General features: G+C 50.4%; 2 protein-coding genes across 2 annotated transcripts; both read left to right on the forward strand.

The window, feature by feature from the left end:
- The first annotated feature begins 2264 nt into the window (after positions 1–2264).
- Positions 2265–8400, forward strand: LOC128105508 (putative inactive serine protease 43). The gene is made up of 7 exons (XM_052730732.1): positions 2265–2295; positions 2954–3061; positions 3276–3527; positions 3679–3838; positions 4482–4735; positions 5427–5587; positions 7977–8400. Exons 1-7 carry the CDS (start codon positions 2265–2267, stop codon positions 8211–8213), a joined length of 1203 nt encoding a protein of 400 aa, XP_052586692.1. The 3' UTR covers positions 8214–8400.
- Positions 8401–11858: 3458 nt separating this feature from the next.
- LOC128104933 (inactive serine protease 45-like) lies at positions 11859–18595 on the forward strand. The gene is made up of 6 exons (XM_052729836.1): positions 11859–11964; positions 13849–13875; positions 15781–15928; positions 16370–16644; positions 17753–17916; positions 18125–18595. Exons 1-6 carry the CDS (start codon positions 11859–11861, stop codon positions 18407–18409), a joined length of 1005 nt encoding a protein of 334 aa, XP_052585796.1. The 3' UTR covers positions 18410–18595.
- Positions 18596–19815: the final 1220 nt, after the last annotated feature.

A 19815-nucleotide genomic window follows, 5' to 3' on the forward strand; every position in this document is an offset into this window, starting at 1 on the left:
ATCTGATATTTACCAGCGTTCCAGACAGCAGGATCACTATTAAAACCACTGGGGTCAAGGCTGGAAAGATGGCTCAGTGGTTAAGTTGCTCTTGCAAAGGACCTGGGTTCGGTTCCCAGCACCTACATGGTGGCTCATAACCATCCTTAAAAATCCAGTCCCAGGGGATCAGATGACCGCTTTTGACCTCCACGGGCCCAGGCAGCCAACACTCACACAAATAAAGAATAAAAAAGGACCACTGGGATCCTAACCGAATGAGTCAAGTACTAATCAGAACAGGCACTCTGTAGTGAGCAGTAGTGTACCTGTTAGACGCCATTGGCTGAGAAGTCACACCTGCCTCCAGCTTCTGAGAGACTGACTCAGCGTTGGCCTCTCAGAAAAAGCATGTGGAGCTGCCAGGAACTCACCCACTAAGATAACATCTCTTCCCAGGCTCAGCACACACACACACACACACACACACACACACACACACACACACACACACACACACAAAATCATTGGTATGCAGAGAGAGAGGGGAAGCCTATCCCTTTACATTTGGCAAGACTTGGAAGGGCTGCTGGTATGACCAGCAGAGACCCTAGCCACAGCTACTTGTAGCTCAACTCCTCTGAATTTCCAGTCCTGCCTCGCTTGCTCTCTTATGTGGTGTCTCCCAATGACACCACACTTCTCCCCAGGCCGCTGCACTCATCTCTGTCAAGACTGCTTCCAGGAATCATGCTTGGCAAAAATGGAATAATAAATACAAGCCTCAGGAAAGTTTGAGGGATCCATTGCTGGTGACACAGCATCCCAAATTTAGTGTCCTCACACAGTGCAGTGTTCCTCCATGCTCGACATTTCATTGTGGATATTCACAGAGCCATGGAAACACTGAGACATTGGTACGCATGCTCCTCAGAAGAGCTGAATCGCCTGATAATTTTCCTGCTTCCTTGGGCTCTCGTTTAAACAAGTGCTTACCGCCACATTTTTCTTACATATTTGTGGGTTTTGCTGGTATTTTCTTTTCAGTTTCAAAGAACCTCAACAATAATCTGAAATGCTGCTTAGCATTCCTAAGTGCAAGAAAGCTAGGATGTACATCGTGGGGAAGTTTTCTTGGGGCAGCTTTTCCTCAAGCATGGGTTAAAGCGCTGTGGGCTGGGAGTGCAGTCAACTAACAGAGCAGAGCACAGTGTCCTGGATGGTCTTGAGTTTAGTCTGGAAGCTTCAGCTTTCTTGAGAAGGCTCTCATTCTCCAGCAGGACCAGGGCCTCAGGACAGTGTCTGAATGGGTGAAGGCAGACGCTTTAAGGACTCTTAACCTCTAAGCTCAGAAGTTGCACAATGTGGCTTCTGTTGGGAGAGGCAGATCACGAAGTCATCTTAGTGTCAACAGGGTGGGAAAATGAGGCAAAGTCTCACTTTTTAGCACCCGGAAGCCTCAGACTCACTATTTAGCCCAGCTGGCCTTGAACTTGCCTTTTTACTGCCTCTCACTTTTAATTGCTGGCATTAAAGCACGAGCTACCACACCTGGATGGATTCCACTTCCTGGTTGGTAAAGATGCAAAACATTGGGCTGAGTTTCCTAACCCGCCACAGTAGGAACAACAGTTGCAATTCTTTAAAACCTGTAAAACGTGTCAATATCCAAGCTCTTGATAAAATGTTCCCAGCTGACGACTGAAAGAAAAATGCTGCAATCATGAGATCATTATTTTTCAACACCCCCAAGAGATTAGTGTTTCTAGGCAAAATCATCAAACCATTTGTAAAGTCGCAAAAGAAAATCATGTGATGGGGCTGGAGAGAAGGCTCAGCAGTTAAGAGTACTGGGTGCTCTTGCAGAGGATCCTGGTTTAGTTCCCAGTACCCACATGGCATCCATAACTCCAGTTCCAGGGGATCTGGTGCCTTCTTCTGGCCTTCATGGGCACCAGGCACATATGCAGTACACTTACATACATGCAGATAATAGAATGCAGCACTTGTTGTGTGGCCAGCAGAGGGCTGGGACCTGGGTCCCACTGTGGACTTGCAGGAAATAGAGAAGAATAAGAATATGTACAGTTCCAAGAGTCTAGACTGCAGGGGCTTCTACACAGGAAGTGTGGAGGACAGAGGAGGAAGTGCAGTCTTGAGCATCTCTTCAAGATACATTAAGTGTAAAACAGCCCTTCCAGACTCGGGTGCAGCATGCAGGGAAGCATGTTTGGGGACGGGGGCTACAGGAAACACAAGTAATTAATTATATGGAAGTAAGCTTAATGAGCACAGCCTCTAGTTGTGCCGTGGAAGGTACGTGGGAGGGCTCCTGAACCATCGGCAGAGTCCTGTGTCTTGACCTGGATTGTAGATACATGCATAGTCGCTTTACATGGATTACCAAAGTTGTGTATTTCTGTGGTTTTGTGTATGGTCTTATTTTACCCCCAGAGGTTAAAAAGGAAATTATCAAACTGTTAGGATGATATGTTGTCTGGGATTGAGGTAGTCTTTTTATTTAATATCCTTTCGTTTAATATTTTTTATTTTATGTGTATGAGAGTTTTGTCTTCGTGTGTGTGTGTGTGTGTGTGTGTGTGTGTGTGTGTGTGTATGCACCTTGAGCATGCCTGGTGCCCACAGAGGTCAGAAGAGAGACGGGATCCCCCGGAACTGGGGTTATGAGTAGTTGTGAGCCAAAATGTGGGTGCTGGGGACGAAATCCAGGTCTTCTGCAAGAGCAGCAAGTGCTCCGGCCCCCTTTTTATTTAATATTGATAAGATAGATCTAGAATGCCTTCAAAGTCTCTCCCATGACAGTGCTACCCACCTAGCTTTTGGTGAATAACTCAGCGATCAGATGTCTTAGGGAGCCACTCTGGACTTGCACGCACACAGCCCACACAGCCGTCAGGCCTACACAGAGGCATCTGCGCGAGCCACTGCTGAGGGGGGGGGGGGGGGGTGCCAGGAGCGGGATTGCTTGAGCCCAAGGCCTGGTTGGGCAGCTTCTGCAGGGGTGACGCGGGCGGCTTCCTGGCCCTCCTGGTCTGGCTTCAGCTTCTTCAGCCTCTGTTTAGTGAGACCTTGGCTGGGGACAGGGGTCCCGTGTGGTACCCGTGGCAGAGGTGTGGCTGCATGGAGCTTGGCTTGGGTTGGGGTGACCATGGTGATGGTGTTGGCATTGGTGGCAGGCCGTGCCGGTGCTGTTGGGGCGGTCAGGCTAGCAGCAAGCAGCCGCGCAGGCGCAGGCACGCCTCGGCCTGAACTTTTCCTGCTGGTCTCTTCCCTAGGTGGTATTTACAGACCCAGGGGGGATTCCAGAGCGATGCCCGCAAGTCCAGCGGCCCCGGCACAGCGGGACCGCATGAAACCCCTGAGTATTTCAGATCCTTCAGTAGTTCCGGTGTCTCCAGACCCTACTGGGACTCCAGGATCAGGGACTCCTTCACCGACCACACCCAAAGATGTCTTGGAATCCAGAAGTAACTCTCCAGTAGGACCGTTTTTTTCCGGGTACTGCCACTGGTGCCAGGGCTCTACAGGTCTGTCTGAGAGGTCAAAGGGCAACCCAGTCTGCCTGGGGAGGCAGGGTCAGCTTGGAGGGCTGGAGAGAGAGTCCCTTCCTGAGGATGACCTCGACTGTGTGTGGGATGGAGGTGTGGAGTAATGGCTTCACTTTTAATCCCGCTTTAGAACCATGTGGCCATAGAATTATGGAGTTACATCATGGGAGACCATCTGCAGTAAGGAAGTGGCCGTGGCAGGTGAGCCTGCAGAGCAGAAATGGACACGTGTGTGGAGGCTCCCTCATCAGCCATCAATGGGTGCTCACTGCGGCCCACTGCATATATGCGTGAGTGTTTAGGGACCTGGTTTGGGGCCCCTGATCCAGCTGTGTCCTGTCCCCATCTCTTAAAATCATTTTAGTTGGGTAGTGGTGGCACATGCTTTAATCCCAGCACTCAGGAGGCAGAGGCAGGTGGATCTGTATGAGTTCGAGGCCAGCTTGGTCTCCAAAGTGAGTTCCAGGATAGCCAGGGCTACAAAGAGAAACCAACACACACACACACACACACACACACACACACACACACACACACACACACACACACGAGAGAGAGAGAGAGAGAGAGAGAGAGAGAGAGAGAGAGAGAGAGAGACAGAGAGAGACAGAGAGACAGAGAGAGAGAGAATTTTTTTTCCTTCTCATCTGTAAAAAGGAGTGACAGTCCAAGATTCTTATTCAGTTTCAGGTGACACTGAACATCTTCATTTTTAATAGGTTTTCAGGTGATACTGGTCTAAGAACCACACTTGGAGCATTGCTGGGCAGGCAAGGGTGGTCAGGGGTCCTGGAGAAGGGGACGTGGTTTGGAGGGGGAGGAGGGTTGATGCTTGGCATCCATACAAGGCTAGGCTGAGAAGCAAGTGCCGTGTATAGAGGGGGTGTGTAAGCCCTTAAGGGCCTCTGCAAGGGTCACGTGCTTTCCTTGCAGCCAGGAGGAGTACAAGGTGATACTGGTGTTGAATTCTGAGTCTGAAAATGCAACTCTGGTCCCGGTCCAAGACATCATCTATCCTTCCAATTTTAACTTTCAAACCATGAAGAGCGACATTGCTCTTGCTCTGCTGGCCACCCCTGTGAATTACTCCTCACTTATCCAGCCTGTGTGCCTCCCTGGGAAGCCCTTCCAAGTGAAGAACGGGACATTGTGCTGGGTGACCGGCTGGGGCCACCAGAGGGGAAATGGTGAGCCTGGCAGGTGGGATGCAGAAGTGGGACAGCCTGGTGCTCCAGGGTTGGTCGGCAAGGCGGGGAGGGGCGAGTTCCTAGCTGGCTGGCAGGGGAGGAGGGAGGAGAACACACTGACAGCGAGGAATTGCAACTGTGTTAGGGTTTTTAGTTTTGTGTCAGGGCCTGAGTGTGATGGTTTCTGTCGAAGTTAGATTTGGGCTGGAGTCATGTGATACTGACCAGTTTGAGCTGTTCTTCCCCCGAAGGGTTGAGCTTCCTCCTTCCTGGGCTGAGCAGAGCCCAGGACCTTTGGCCTTCCTACCACAAAGACTCTGGCAGACGTTTGGTTGTCATTTTCTAGCTGGCAAGACTTTTCTTGTCTGTTTCCTATGGGACAGGTGTCCAGTGCATGGTCTGTCTTATTTATTTATTTATTTATTTATTATTTTTTGTTTTTTGAGACAGGTTTCTCTGTGTAGCTTTGGAGCCTGTCCTAGAACTCACTTTGTAGACCAGGCCTCGAACTCACAGAGATCCACCTGCCTCTGCCTCCCAAGTGCTGGGATTAAAGGTGTGCACCACCACCATCCCGGCTGGCCTGTCTGTCTTAAGGGATCAACTGTATGTTCGTACACCCTGTGGCACCGAGCAGATGCTGGTAGCTCCTGCCACCTCCTGGTACAGATCCTAAATTGTTTTTCTGTAGATACAGTGTTCACCTCAGTTCCCCTTCAGGAGGTTCAGCAGAACATTCTTCTCCAGAAGCATTGTAATCGGCTGTTCCGGAGACAGTTGAAGACATCTGAAAACGTCATGATGCAAGGGATGATCTGCGGCCGGCATGACTCAGGACAGAGTCCTTGTTGGGTCAGTTTATGGGCCCCTGAAAGCCTGTATGTTTTGGTCATCACCTCAAAGGCTTGAGTTACCTGCCATCATCGCCTCCTTTTTTAGACAGGGTTTCACTGTGTAGCCCTGGAACTTGTTGTGTAGACCAGGCTGGCCTCAAACTGACAGAGATCCTCCTGCCTCTGCCTCCTGACACTAGGCTGGAAGGTGTAAGCCACAGTGTCATGCTGCTTCATCTTGTACAGACCCCTTTGTTAAGGTTTATGGAATGAGTCCTCACGTTTTCCATGAGTTGGCCTGGCCTGGTCCTTCTAAAAGGTTTAGTCTTTGCTACCTAGTGACTTTGCTAAAGTATTTAAACCGAGGGTGATAATGCAGTGTTTTGCACTGAGTTTTATGTGCCACTCAACCATGCCAACGTGAGCATTTGACCTATATTTTCTTTTCTTTTTTTTTTTTTTTGGTTTTTCGAGACAGGGTTTCTCTGTGTAGCTTTGCGCCTTTCCTGGTACTCGCTTTGGAGACCAGGCTGGCCTCGAACTCACAGAGATCCGCCTGCCTCTGCCTCCCGAGTGCTGGGATTAAAGGCGTGCGCCACCACCGCCCGGCTCCTATATTTTCTTAGTTAACCCTTGCAACATAGACATTATAAATCTCTGGAAGGCAAAATCCAAGGAGATAAATTGAAGCTCTTTCTGTGAGTACCTCTAGGATCCCCAGGTTCATTTCTTCCCTCTGCATAAGCCTGCACTCTTGAGAAGGGGTTTTGGGCTGTTAGTGGATGCACATTTGAATTTCTTGGAAAGAGGAGGGTGTCATTGTTGTGATGGGGCACAGGCATGTCTAAGGGTTCAGAGGTCCGATGCTGAAGAAAGTTTTGTATATATTTGGAGCAATGGGATCACAATGTGGTCATACAAGTGGTTAGAGTTGGAGCCGGGTGGTGGTCGTGCACTCCTTTAATTCCAGCATTCGTCGGGAGGCAGAGGCAGGCAGATCTCTGAGTTTGGGACCAGTGTGGTCTGCCAACGTGATCTACACTACAGATCAAGTTCCAGGACAGCCAGGGCTATACAAAGAAAGCCTGCCTTGAAAACAACAACGGCCAGGTGGTGGTGGCACACGCTTTTAATCCCAGCACTCGGGAGGCAGAGCCAGGCGGATCTCTGTGAGTTCGAGGCCAGCCTGGGCTACAGAGTGAGTTCCCGGAAAGGCACAAAGCTACACAGAGAAATCCTGTCTCAAAAACCAAAAAAAAAAAAAAAAAAAGAAAGAAAAAAGAAAACAACAACAACAACAGCAGCAGCGGCAAATAACAAAACAAAAAACAGTGGTTAGAGTTGGAATATATACAGCCTGGAGTGCTATGTCAGATTTCTAGATTGGCCCAGCCAGGACTGGGAGGTGAAGCTGGGTGGGCATGGTGAGAGTTACCTTCTAGATAAGTGACCCCCTTGGGGGGACGGTGCCTGGACTGAAGACTTCTGAGATTGTTGCATCATCTAGGAGTCCTGAGCAGAGCCTGAGGTGGTGAGGGAGGTGTGTTCGAGGTGGCTGGTTGTAGGGCCTTGGGTTTAGGGTGGGGCAAGGCCATGCAGAATTGTGCTGCAGTGGAAATGTCTCGGGCTCTTACAGGCAGTGCAGCTGACATTGAGCGGGTCACTCACTGGGGTTAGGGCAGAGAGAATTCCTGAGGCTGTGATAAAGATTCCAGCACCTCTATGCAATGATGAGGCTCAAAATATCTCATGTTTTTCAAAACCCAGGACTGAGCAGTCTAGCTAGACACTAGCCTGATGCTGGGGAGGGTTCTGCAGGTTGCATACTCTAGAGCACAGGGCTATCACAGTTTCAGAGTCATGAGTCACGGCAGGCTTAGAAGTTCTCCAGAAAGGGTTTGGATCTGTAGATTAGGGACTCCCAAGGTAAATTTCAATATATGACTGCTCTGCTGGGCTGGACTGGCTTTGCATCTTGTGTTTATGCACCTGATCACCAGAGAAGGTGTAGCATTGCTCAGAGGACGCCACAGTGCTCACATAAGCATTTAATCTGTTAAATCTCAGTCATTAAAAGAATCTAGGGCCAGGCACAGTGGCGCATGCCTTTAATCCCAGCTTTCGGGAGGCAGAAGCAGGCAGATCTCTGTCAGTTTGAGGTCAACCTGGTCTACAGAGCTAGTTCCAGGACAGCCAGGGCTGTTACACAGAGAAACTCTGTCTCAAAAAAGAAAGGAAGGAAGGAAGGAAGGGAGGGAACGAGGGAGGGAGGGGAGGGGAGGGGAGGGGAGGGGAAGCTAGGCCTGGAAGAGCCGTTGGGGCCCGAGGAAGTCTTCCCAGCACCTTTCAATGCAGCCAGCCTGCTCCCTGTCCTTCCCTGCAGTTGGTTTCTTTCTCCTCTTTTTCAGGGAGATTCTGGGAGCCCCCTTGTCTGTGAATCTGACAACACATGGATCCAGGTGGGGATTGTGAGCTGGGGCATCAACTGTGGTCAAGTCTCTGTCCCCTCAGTTTACACAGACATCGTGGAATACAATGAATGGCTCAAATATATTTTAAGTCAGACTTCCTGTGTGGATTCCATGGGAGTCTTGGTCCTATCCCTGTCTCTGGTGCTGCAGCTGGCCATCCTGGTAATGCTGTGACCCCCTTAGCCCACTGTCTTCCTGTTGGTTTTGAGTCTCCCACTAGGCCTCTTCTCCAATCTCATTTCCCTCTCTCTGCCCCGTCTTCAGATTCCAGTCAGGATCCATTGCCCCGGGGAGAGCCATAATGGACTGTGGCCGAGTGTCCCGACTGATGTTTGGGTCACTTATCTCAGACACACCCATACCTGATTGTTCTTGCCTGGTGGGAATGAGAGTGAACTGACCCCAATGAGAGAGCCAGCTTGACTGCTAGGTGGAGCACAACAACTCTTAACGTTATGGAGGACACCTGCCAAGAAGAGAGACTGGCTCTGTGTCACACAGCTCAGTGACTGCTGAAAGGGGTGGGGGTGGGGGTGGGAGGGAGGGAGGGGGGAGGGACGGAGGGAGGGGAGGGGAACATTGCCAGCTCCCTGCAGAGGTATGAAGCTGGGACTTAAGTATGTGAGGCTGGCAGAAATTCCCTGTGGGGTCTGTCAGTGAGTGTACAAGCTCTGCCTCATAGGTTTCATGAAAGGACAATCCTGCCCGGCACCCCCTTCCTCAGGCGATCACATCCAGGGTCACCCTAAGTTGTGTTGAGGCAGTTTTGCAGTGGGGAGCTTTCAAATATGAGCCGAATAAATGTTTGGAGCGTGTCCTGTGTCCTGAAAGCTCTGCTCACCTGGGGTATTTGGGTCTTTGGCCGCTCAGAGAACTGGATCCCCATTTACCTGGGGAAGTTACTTGCAGTTTGTAGTAAAGCACAGAAGAGATGAGGCTGGCTAGCTCAGACCTGAGTCCTATAGGTGGTTTTGGTAGGCGGTCCTGCCACCTGCGTGCCTGATGTGGTTATCGGTGATCAGCGTCTGGGCAGGCAATGTAGCTGAGCTATACCACTTTCCAAGCTGGGAGCAGGGGCTTGTGTGGGGGGGGGGGGGGGGGCAGGAGCTGGGAGCAAGAACGAAGCTGGGGCCTGAGAAACAGTCTTTCTTTCTTTTTTTTTTCTTCCGGAGCTGAGGACCGAACCCAGGGCCTTGCACTTGCTAGGCAAGCGCTCTACCCCTGAGCTAAATCCCCAGCCCCTCTTCCTCTTGTTTTTATTATTTATTCATTTGTCCTTCCCTTCTTGCTCTTCATCTGACTTTATTTCCAAGGGCCGTGGTCCCAAAGTCAGGAGGATTTTGAGAGAGATTCACTGCATTCCGCACAGCTTCCTCCATCTCCTACACAGTCTGACTGTAGATGTGTTCCCCAGTCTCCTCCAACCCCCCCCCCACCCTTTGTCTTTCCAGGGCTCCGTGTTTCACTGTCCTGTTCCCCATGGCTTCGGTGTGCATTCAGTTCCAACCACTGCCAAAGGTTGGATGAATCTGACAAGTTTACATCAACCTCCTCTTTATTTTTTTATTTTTATTATTTTTTTTTATTTTTGAGACAGGATATCACTATGTAGCCCTGTCAGACCCACCTCTTAATGAACACATGCATCACCAGATACTTGAAGAAACCATTGGACCCAGGGCAGAGGAGGTAGTGTTTGTCCATATCCCTACCGCTTGGAAGGTAGAGGTAAGGACAATCAGTCGGTCCTTTGCTACAAATTGAGTTTGAGGCTAACCTGGGATGCATGAAGTGCTGTGTCAAAACAACAGCAAGACCCCCAACCACCTCCACCCTGCAGAAACCACTGGCTCTTCATAGACTAACACCCCAAATTTCACGCTGTTCACTACAGCAAGTGAGTCTATGTCAAGAGAGAGCATTTCCCTGTTATAGAGTTCTGCTCTTAGCCTCATGGTCCATTCTTCACCTGTGTGAGCATACTCTGAGGGCTTGTTAAAATCCACATTACTGCCAGGAGTGATGGGACACATCTGTAATCCCAACACTTGGGAGGCAGAAGCAGGAGAATTACCACAAGTTCAAAGCCAGCCAGGGATACACAGAGAGGGCCCTGTCTAAAGAGAAATACAATCCACATTATTGGTCTCACCAAGGAAGTTTTCAATCCTGGAAGTCTGGGCCAAGGCTTGAGGATGAAGGTTTCTAGCAAGTTCCTAAGGTGCTGCTGATGTAGCTGCTGAGAGGACCTAACTTTGGGGACCAAATGCTGGCAGAAGGACAAGTGTCTCTTGCCTACCTTGCCGTGTAAGTGGCACAAGTTACTCATTCAAACTCACTTAAATGCCAAGCTGGGGGGCTGGAGAGATGGTTCAGTGGTTAAGAGTTTCCATGGGACCCCAAGTTTGATTCACAGAGCCCACATGGTGGCTTCTAACCATCTGTAACTCCAGCCCTAGGGGATCTGATGCCTTCTGGCTTCCGTGGGCATCAGGCACACATGTGGTGTACAGACATATATGCAGACAAAACACTCGCACACATAAAAAATAAAATTAACAACTTTTGGTTTTGTATTTCAAGACAGGGTTTCTCTGTGTAACAGTCCTGGCTGTCCTGGAACTTACTCTATAGACCAGGTAGGCCGGGAACTCAAGAGATTCACCTGCCTCTGCCTCTCCAGTGGGATTAGAAGTGAGGGCCACTACTGTGGTTAAATAAAAAAAAAAATGCTGACTGGGTGGTGGTGGCACACGTCTTTAATCCCAGCATTTGGGAGGCAGAGGCAGGCAGATTTCTATGAGTTCGAGGCCAGCCTGGTCTGCAGAGCGAGTTCCAGGACAGCTAGGTCTGTTATACAGAGGAACCCTGTCTCAAAAACAGACACACAATGTTTAAATGCCAGACTGGGTGATAGGATCTCAAGAGTTCTGCTGGACACCTGGAACTAAGCAGGAAACAGGAATTTGGGTGGTCATCTCACAATCTATGCTCTGAAGATCCAAAGAGATCATCCCACCGTGGAAAGCCCCGTTTATGCCCAAGGCCGGGCACAAACAGCTGCTCCTTTTCAGTGGTGACAATCCTTCATGTTGTTGGTCTGAGGAAGAGGACAGCTGCTCTGCTTCACTCAGCACCCTGTCCCCAACCCTGCCCACTCCTTGGTTTAGTCTTAGATCCAATTCAGCCATTACTTTCTTTCTTTCTTTTTTTTTTTTTTTTTTTTTTTTTTTTTTTTTTTTGGTTTTTCGAGACAGGGTTTCTCTGTGTAGCTTTGCGCCTCTCCTGGAACTCACTTGGTAGCCCAGGCTGGCCTCGAACTCACAGAGATCCACCTGGCTCTGCCTCCCGAGTGCTGGGATTAAAGGCGTGCGCCACCACCGCCCGGTTTACTTTCTCAAAACCATCTTCCCGAGCAATTTTGTTATTTTCTGTTCTTGGGCTTTCCCGGTCCTTGTCAATAGTGACCATGAAACTCCTTGGGCAACAGGCCCAGAGAACAAGAGTATATAGCCTGAGGCTGCACAAGAGGCTGTTCCTGGCTCAGGGATCTTTCACCAGTTCGGCCCCGGATGCACCGCCACACTCTTAGAGCACTGGGGTTGTTTTCGTAGATCTGTAATCTGAGATCCACTCCCAGTCAAAGGATCTGAAATCATCTTAAGGACCAGATAGGGTCCAGGTGCGAGAATTTGAAAGCCCTGAAGAGGCGTGGCCAGGCTCTGGGCGCTATCACGTCACGTGTCTAAGACGTCATCACGTACGGGGTGAGGGCACGTGGCAGCACGCTGGTGCTGTCTCCGCAGCCCATAGATACTGATGGCTACGTCGTTGTGTGGCCTGGGTGCTTGGCCTGGATCCTTGAGGCCCTGGGTCTTAACCTGTCTTGTGACGCTGATGTTGCTGCCTCCGCCTTCAAATGCAGGTGAGGCAGGCACCTTCTCTGCTGCCCCTTCTGGGTCCTCTCCAGCCTTGCTCAGGTTGGCTCTTCCTTTCCAGCCACTTGGAACTTGTGTGCGCCATCCCCCACTTCGCTGTCACCTCTCTTCTGCTACCCATTCCTAGGTGCCTCAGGTCACAACTGCCCTGTGGCCTCCTGGAGACAGCAGCGGGGAGCGTCCCTGGCCTCTTCCTCCATGCTCAGGCACCTTCCATATCTCCAGCCTCTCAAAAGGATGATATTCTAAACGTTGGCTTCTTCCCATCACCAGCCCTCGAGTGCTGTCTTTTCAGACTCTTCCCCCCCAGTCCCCAGTGATCCCTCCAAATCTAAAGACTCTGTAACACTAACCAAAGCCACTTCTTCGCCGGTGGGAGTATGCCTCCGGAGCGGAGTGGAGCTGGAGCGGGGGCTGAGAGGTGCTGCTTACACTGGTCATGCTCATCCGTCCAGGCGGATTCATTGCTTTGCTCGAACGTCCCTCCGAGTGTGCTGCCAGCCTCCCCGAGAGTCATTATCACTTCGTGCTTCCTTCGGGCATTTTACTTCCCACGCAGTCCTCAGCCCATTCCTGACCTGTCCTTGTCCTTATTGCTGGTTTGGTTTTTTATTGCTCCCCCCCCCCTCTTTTTATTTCCCGTGGCTCCTCCCCCAACCCTTTCCAATCCTTTTTTTCTCTTTTTATTTGGGGAGGGGGACAAGGTCTCATGAACCCTAGGATCCATGTAGCTGAGGATAGCCTTGAAGTCCAGAACCTCCTGACTCCACCTGCTAAGTGCTGGGATTACAAGCACATGCCACCTTCCCAGCTTTCTGAGTCTTGGGTTTCCGTAGAATCCCTCTCCTCCATGCCCACGCCATGCCCAGTCTCTGCTTACCTCTGACATAGGATGTTTCGGAAGGGGCTGTTTGATTCCTTCCCCCTCTTGACTCCCTGGTTTATGTCCTGCCACTTGCCCCAGGCATGGAGCTGCAGTGTGTCAAGGCACCCCTAAAACAATGGCCTGCAGGCACACCCACCTGCTGGACCTCTTCCCCGGAACCATCCCGAAGCATCTCACTTCTTTGGTGTCCATGCCAGACTCTCATTTTCCTGAAAACTGGCTTGCTTTCTTAGTTGTCTGTCTTAGTGAATGACAGCCCCCCCCTCCCCGTCTCTGAATTCAGAAACCAGTGCCTCTAGACCAACCCACGTACCTCATCACGTCTGTTCTCAGAGCCTCCTCCAGATCCCTCACTGCTTGCCCGAGTTCTGCAGAGACTCTATGGAGATCTCACTACCGTCTGTCCTACCACTTTCCTGGCTCTGCCCTGCTGCCTTCATGATACAGTCCACACGGTCCACACCTCCACTGGCCTCCCAGAGCCTCTCAGCCTGGCTCATGTGGCCCTCTCTGGTTGGCCTCTGATGCTCATCTCCAGACATTATTTACTTATTATTTTTTTTTGCCATTATTTTTCTCTTCTACCACAGACATCATTTTTGTCCTCCAAAGGCTCTGGAATATACTATTGTGTTTCTCCCCGGAGGGATTTTTTTTTAAATCAATTTTATTTGTTTGTCTCCTCTCCACTGTCTCTTAAACCTGCCCCCTCTTCTGGAGTCACCTGACGTCTCTGGCCCTGTCCCAGTCCTGATCTCACGTGGTAGTTATGTGTTTACTGTCTCAACAGCTGGGCAGCATGTGTCCCCAGACAGGCTCTATTTGATACAGGTGTTTCCTAGCCTGTGACTTCAGACTGGGGAACAGCATCAGATTAGGGGCGATTTGGTGAGCGAGTGAGTGGACTAATTTATAAAAAATGCACCGCTTTACTCTATCCCTTTGCAAGTTAGAGCTTCATGTCTGCTCTCCCTTTCTCCTTCAGGTGATAAAGAGAACCGCAACCAACCAGGTGGGTCAGTGGGTCCCTGTGGCAGGGAAAGTTCCAGTTCCTGGGGAAAGTACGTTCTGAACGTCTCTGCCTAACTAGCATTTCTGGCTTGGTAGGAAGCAAGTATTGGATGTACTTCCTAAACAGCACTTGTCGATCTAGGACATGACCCGAACTGCTTAGAAGAAAGAGCACCTAGGTCTTCCATGAGAATGCAGGGCTACTTTGAATTCGGCTCAGGCTTGAGCCTCTCCTACAGTTTCATAAGGAACTACCTGGGGCACTGTCTGCTGAGCCTGGTTCCTGGGGCTTCCTGTCTTCCTTCCCCCTTAGATCCAGGGAGCTCATGGCTGAGTCCATAGGTCTCCATGGCCTTGGATTCTGTCAGGACTCCACTAAGGTTCACTATTGACTAAGCGGTTAATTTACTATGTTCTTGCTTCTGGCCAAGCCTCACTCCTTCCTGGTTTCCCTCTGTAATTCAGTCTCATTTAAGATGGAGAGTGTGTGTGTGTGCGCGCAGGTGCACAGGCTTGTGTGTGAGAATGTGTACGAATGCATGTAGAGAACAGAAGTCAAACTCAGGTGCTGTTCCTCATGCACTGCCCACTTTGTTTCTGGAGACAGTCTCTCATTGGTTGGGAGGTTACCGGTTAGGATTAGACTGGCTGGCTGGCGAGCACCAGGGATCTGCCTGTCCTGCCTCCCCAGCACTGGGATTACAAGCCTGGACCACCATGCCTGGCTTTATTCTGTGCTGGGGACTGAAGTCGGGTCTTGGTGCTCACACACCAAGCACTTTCCCAGCTGAGCGCTCTCCCAGCCCCTAAAGATGTTTTTATTTGGACATAGAATTGTTTTTGTTCATTTTTATTTTCTGGGCGTGTGTGTATGTGCCTTATGTCAGAAGAGGGTGCCAAGTCGCCTGGAACCACAGTTCCAGATGATTGTGAGTCAACATGTTGGTGCTGAGGGCCAAGCCCGAGAGAGCAGCAAGTGCTCGTCATGGCTGAGACATCCCTCCAGCCCCTTGCTAAGTTTTCCAGTTAGTATGCAGTCAGTTTTGTTACAACACTTTCAACATGTTTGTGATTTTACTTTGTCATAGTCTTCCCTCTCACTCACCCTTTCTTTTCAAAAATGTTTTGAGGTTTTCTTCCTCTTCTTTATTTTTTTTGTTTTTATTATTTTATTTATTTAGTAGAAATAGGATTGCTCTACATAGCCCTGGCTATCTTGGAACTCACAGAGATCTACCTGCCTCTGTCTCTCTAGTGCTGGGATTAAAGGTGAGTGCCACCACTCCCGGCAGCACACTGTACTTTATTTAGAATCTCTGCACCTATGTTTATTCATTCATTCATTCATTCATTCATTCATTCATTCATTTATTCATTTATTCATTCATACATACACCTTAACTGGTAGGCCAGGAGGCAAATTAATAATTGTGGGGTCTAGGCTGCTGAGGGTAAAGACCTCTCACAGAGAAATTCATAGTTATTTTTTTCCCACTCTGACCAGTGCATGGACTTTTTGCATCAGAGAGATGCAGCCAACAGGGCAGCTTTCCAAGAACATGGTCCAGTGCAAGAAAAGCATTTTCCATCTTGAAACTCCTGCTCTGTGTCTGCATTGTTGTGAGGTTCGGCATGGATGGCCTTCTGTGGATCTTATTCTCACTCTCCAGCTGTTGGTCTCTCTGTCTCTTCCTTCCTGCTCTTATCTTTGTGACTGTCATTTTTTTGTCTAGTTCGGTGCCTTTGGGGTCCACTGTCCTCTGTCCCTCAGTGTCTTCTCTTTGAAGTGGGAAGAAGCCCCTGATAGAACAGTCTTGGCAACCTGACCCTGGAGGGCGACTTGTTACTACTCATTCTGATTTTCCTCTCTGTGGACACGCTGCTCTCCGCAATGCTTGTTCTGAAGTTTGTGGCAAGCCCTGGTGGCCAGACAGTTTGAAGAAGTTCCGCCATTGGCCCTGGGAAGTGAGCGTTCGCATAGAAAATGAACACGTGTGTGGAGGGGCCCTCCTTGATTTCAGTTGGGTGATCTCTGCAGCTCACTGCATCCAGGGGTGAGTGTGACCCATGGTTCCAGGATCTAGAGGCCTAGCACTACCATGGGCCCAGCCCAGCTTCCTCAGAACTTCTATGAAACGATACAGGAGATGGGAAGAGTCACCAGCACAGGGAAAGAGTCAGGCTCAGGATCTCACAGATCTTGGGACTACGTTGGGGTGGAACCCCAAACAACAGAGACTGTATCCTAAGCTGGGCAACAGGAAAATCCAGACCCCCACCCCAGGAGTGACACCCACACACCTTGACTCAATGGGACTGTGAATGAAAGGGCTGTTATGATTTTGACTATGAGTGCCCAGACTGAATTAATCCAGACTGAGTGGACAGAGTATGTCTCTCGGGACTTCAGGGAAAGGAAGGGTCCTGGGAGGAGGCAGGTGCATAGTTGTGTGGGAAACGGATGTCTGCCAGGTGGGCTTCTGTATCTCCTGCAGCCACAAAGAATACTCAGTGATGCTGGGTAGCAGCAAGCTGCAGCCCAAAGGCTCTTCCTGGGCCCGGAAGATTCGTGTGGGTGACATCATTTTACATCCCAAGTACTGGGGCCGGAACTTCTTCAGACACGATATTGCCCTTCTCCATCTGGATATTCCTATCACCTACAACAAGTATGTGCAGCCCATCTGTCTCCCAGAGTACAACTTCAACTTGAAGGTTGGGACTCAGTGCTGGGTGACTGGCTGGGGCCAGACTAAGAAGCACTCCTCGGGTAAGTTGGATGGGTTTGGGGATGTCCCTTTGGGCCTTTGTTGCCCCATCCCTTGTGGCGCCTTTGAGGAGGCTCTGGCTGTGGTCTCCAGCCTGCGGTTTGGAGTGTGTTAAGCTCTCGTCACGTGGTGTTTCACTGTTACAATTCACACAGGCGCTGCAGTCAGGCTAGCACTGCTTGGGCTGGGTGAGCATCTGCCTTGCACAGAAACTTGGAGCTAGGAAGCCATCCAGTCCCGTCCCGTCCGTGTCCTGTGTCGTACCCCCACCCCACCCCCCATCCCCCCACCCCACCCACCCCCCCACCTCCCCCACCCCCCCCACACCCCCCCCACCCCCCCACCCCACCCCCCATCCCCCGGCCACAACTGAAACAGCTGCCATGCTCTGAGCCCTTGGCATTGGAATGCATGCCCTGCCGGAAAGGGAGTCACAGAGTGGGGGATGGGGGTGGGTGGTAAAGAGGCTGACAAAGAAAGTGTCGAAGAAGCCAGGTACATTGATGAATGCCACCTGTAACCCCAGCATGAGGGAGGTGGAGCCAGGGAGTGATGAGTTCAAAGCCAGCCTTAGGTACATAAGTTTGATACCAGCCTGGGCTGTATGAGACTGTTTAAAAACAAAGCAAGCAAGGCAAAGACCTTGTCAGAGGATCTTGAGGTCAAGGGCAGGGGATCTGAGCCAAGCTCTGAGTAGATAGATGACCAGAAATGCCTAGAGAAGCAGCTGTCAGTTGGGACTAAGGGAACAAATACTGGTGAAAGAAAAAAAGAAATCACAGGGTTGGAGTCCCAAGTTGTAAGTGGCCGTGCTGGGACTTGGTAGCCTTCTGGGTTTAGCAGCAAAAGCTTCCTTGAGAAGGGGCTCCGAACCAACCTCCGCATGGTGAAGAAGGGCTCCCTGTGTGGTGAAGGGCTCCCTGTGTGGTGAAGGGCTCCCTGTGTGGTGACAAGCCTCGCATGGTGAAGGGCTCCCTGTGGCAGGCCTACACTGTAAAGAAAGACCACGTGAAGGAAGGTGCCTAGGTGTGGTGGGGCAGAGCTCAGTGGACCTGCAGGGCTGAGTGGAGGGAGTGAGGGGTCACAACTTATCCATTATGTGCCCTACAGACAACTTGACACTGACTCCAGAGCTCTGGGAGGCAGAGGTATTCATTATGGACAACAAAAAGTGTGACCGTGTTTTCCACGAGAAGTCCTTCTATCCCCGAGTTATCCCCCTTATCCGGAAGAACATGATCTGTGCCACTAATTATGGAGTGGACTCGTGCTATGTGAGTTTCTGGGGGCTTCTTGCTGATCCTCTTTTCTCTGGGACTGCTGTTGGCTGCAATTCCTAAGTGTGGTCTCCAACTGAGAAGCTGAAGGGGCCCCAGCTGGTGAGCTCCTGGAGGAGTGATTCTCTCAAGCTAAACTGAGGGGTGGGTGTTGAAGGTCCTGTGGTTCCCGCAGAGCCTCCACCCCTCCTTTGTCTTTGCCTAGGAGGATCCTGGGGGGCCGTTGGCTTGTGAAATTGACGGAAGATGGATTCTGGCTGGGGTGTTATCGCGGAAGAAGGCCTGCACCACAGCTCAGAATCCAGGTGTATACACTCGCCTCAGCAAATATACCAGATGGATCCAGGAGCAAAGAAACCACGGGGCGCTGCCAGGGCCCTGCAGGGCCTCCTACCCCCTACTCCTGTTCTGGCTGCTGCAGCTCCAGTGGGTCTGTGACTTCTTCACACCTCCTCTTCCTGATTTGCCTCTGCTGAATGGCACTAGGTAGATGATTGATCGAGGCTGCATGTCCATATTCCACAGAAGTCAGGGCAGGAACAGAGTGGTCCCTGGAGAGCTTGGGTCCTCAGGGAGGGGTGTGGTGGATGACTAGGCCTTGAGTGGCCAGGAGAAGGGGACTATGGCTTGGAAGCAACATTCTGGAATTTAAGACAAGAGCAGAGATTAAATATGTGTGAGCATGAGCTGACCCTTTTCCCTCTCTGTTCTTTGGGGGTGTTTCTGGGGGTCAGGGCAGGTGGGTAGGTAGGCATCTAGTGTGGGGGCTCATGGTTTCTGCTGTGTTTCTAGTCCTGGGACAGAGGACTAAGGGCCTGGGCTTGTGGTCTCAGGTTCCTCCCTGTAACAGTGGTCACAGTGTCAGGGCAGTTGAAATATGCCATATGGGCCAACAGTAGGAATAAACCACAGCCAGAGTCTAGCTAGCTAGTTTCCTCCCTCCTTCCCTCCTTCCCTCCTTCCCTTCTTCCCTTCTTTTCGCTTAAAACTGCTTGTGAGAAGTGTGATGCACTTACTGTAGAGAGAAAACACATCAAGGCCTAATTGCCCAATCTGAGTGTTCCATGTGCATTTGAATTGAAAACACTTTTTGAACAAAGTTTGATGCAGAGGGATCAGCCTTCTGCAGGTCAGAGAGACTGGGAATGAGATGCAGAGTCAGTGAGAAAAACACACAGACTTCTTTCCTGAGGAATGAAAGCTGCTTCTTTATGTTATTATTATCTTGTCCTTGTTCTGCTCTGTTCTTTTGTTCTGTTCTTCTACCTGATGTTTCCCTTCCTCTGCTTTCCTGATGTCTTCTTCCTCCTCCATCCTTCCTGATGTCTTCCTCCTCCATCCTTCCTGATGTCTTCCTCCTCCATCCTTCCTGATGTCCTCCTCCTCCATCTTTCCTGATGTCTTCCTTCTCCATCCTTCCTGATGTCTTCCTCCTCCATCCTTCCTGATGTCTTCCTCCTCCATCCTTCCTGATGTCTTCCTCCTCCATCCTTCCTGATGTCTTCCTCCTCCATCCTTCCTGATGTCTTCCTCCTCCATCCTTCCTGATGTCTTCCTCCTCCATCCTTCCTGATGTCCTCCTCCTCCATCCTTCCTGATGTCTTCCTCCTCCATCCTTCCTGATGTCCTCCTCCTCCATCCTTCCTGATGTCTTCCTCCTCCATCCTTCCTGATGTCTTCCTCCTCCATCCTTCCTGATGTCTTCCTTCTTTATCTTTCCTGGTGATTTCCTTCTTTCTTCTTTTATTTTTTCCCTTACAGCTTATATACCTCAACAGAATCTTTCAAGCAATATAAAAGTTACACTGTGGTTATGTGGTGATATATTATGTACCCAAATAAAACTTGCCCAAGGATCAGAGGACAGAGCCAGCCACTCGATTAGACAGAGAGGCC

Source organism: Peromyscus californicus, unplaced genomic scaffold, assembly GCF_007827085.1.
Source record: "Peromyscus californicus insignis strain IS unplaced genomic scaffold, ASM782708v3 Scaffold_11__1_contigs__length_118956290, whole genome shotgun sequence".
Lineage (NCBI taxonomy): Eukaryota > Metazoa > Chordata > Mammalia > Rodentia > Cricetidae > Peromyscus > Peromyscus californicus.

Bases quoted from the DNA above. Each gene is read 5' to 3' on its own strand.
- LOC128105508 (XM_052730732.1), top strand. From the start codon at position 2,265: ATGAGCACAGCCTCTAGTTGTGCCGTGGAAG. The intron at 3,528-3,678 runs GTCTGTCTGAGA...ATCCCGCTTTAG, and splicing joins CTGGTGCCAGGGCTCTACAG to AACCATGTGGCCATAGAATT. The intron at 4,736-5,426 runs GTGAGCCTGGCA...GTTTTTCTGTAG, and splicing joins GGGCCACCAGAGGGGAAATG to ATACAGTGTTCACCTCAGTT.
- LOC128104933 (XM_052729836.1), top strand. From the start codon at position 11,859: ATGGCTACGTCGTTGTGTGGCCTGGGTGCTTGGCCTGGATCCTTGAGG. The intron at 13,876-15,780 runs GTGGGTCAGTGG...CTTGTTCTGAAG, and splicing joins AGAGAACCGCAACCAACCAG to TTTGTGGCAAGCCCTGGTGG. The intron at 17,917-18,124 runs GTGAGTTTCTGG...GTCTTTGCCTAG, and splicing joins ATGGAGTGGACTCGTGCTAT to GAGGATCCTGGGGGGCCGTT.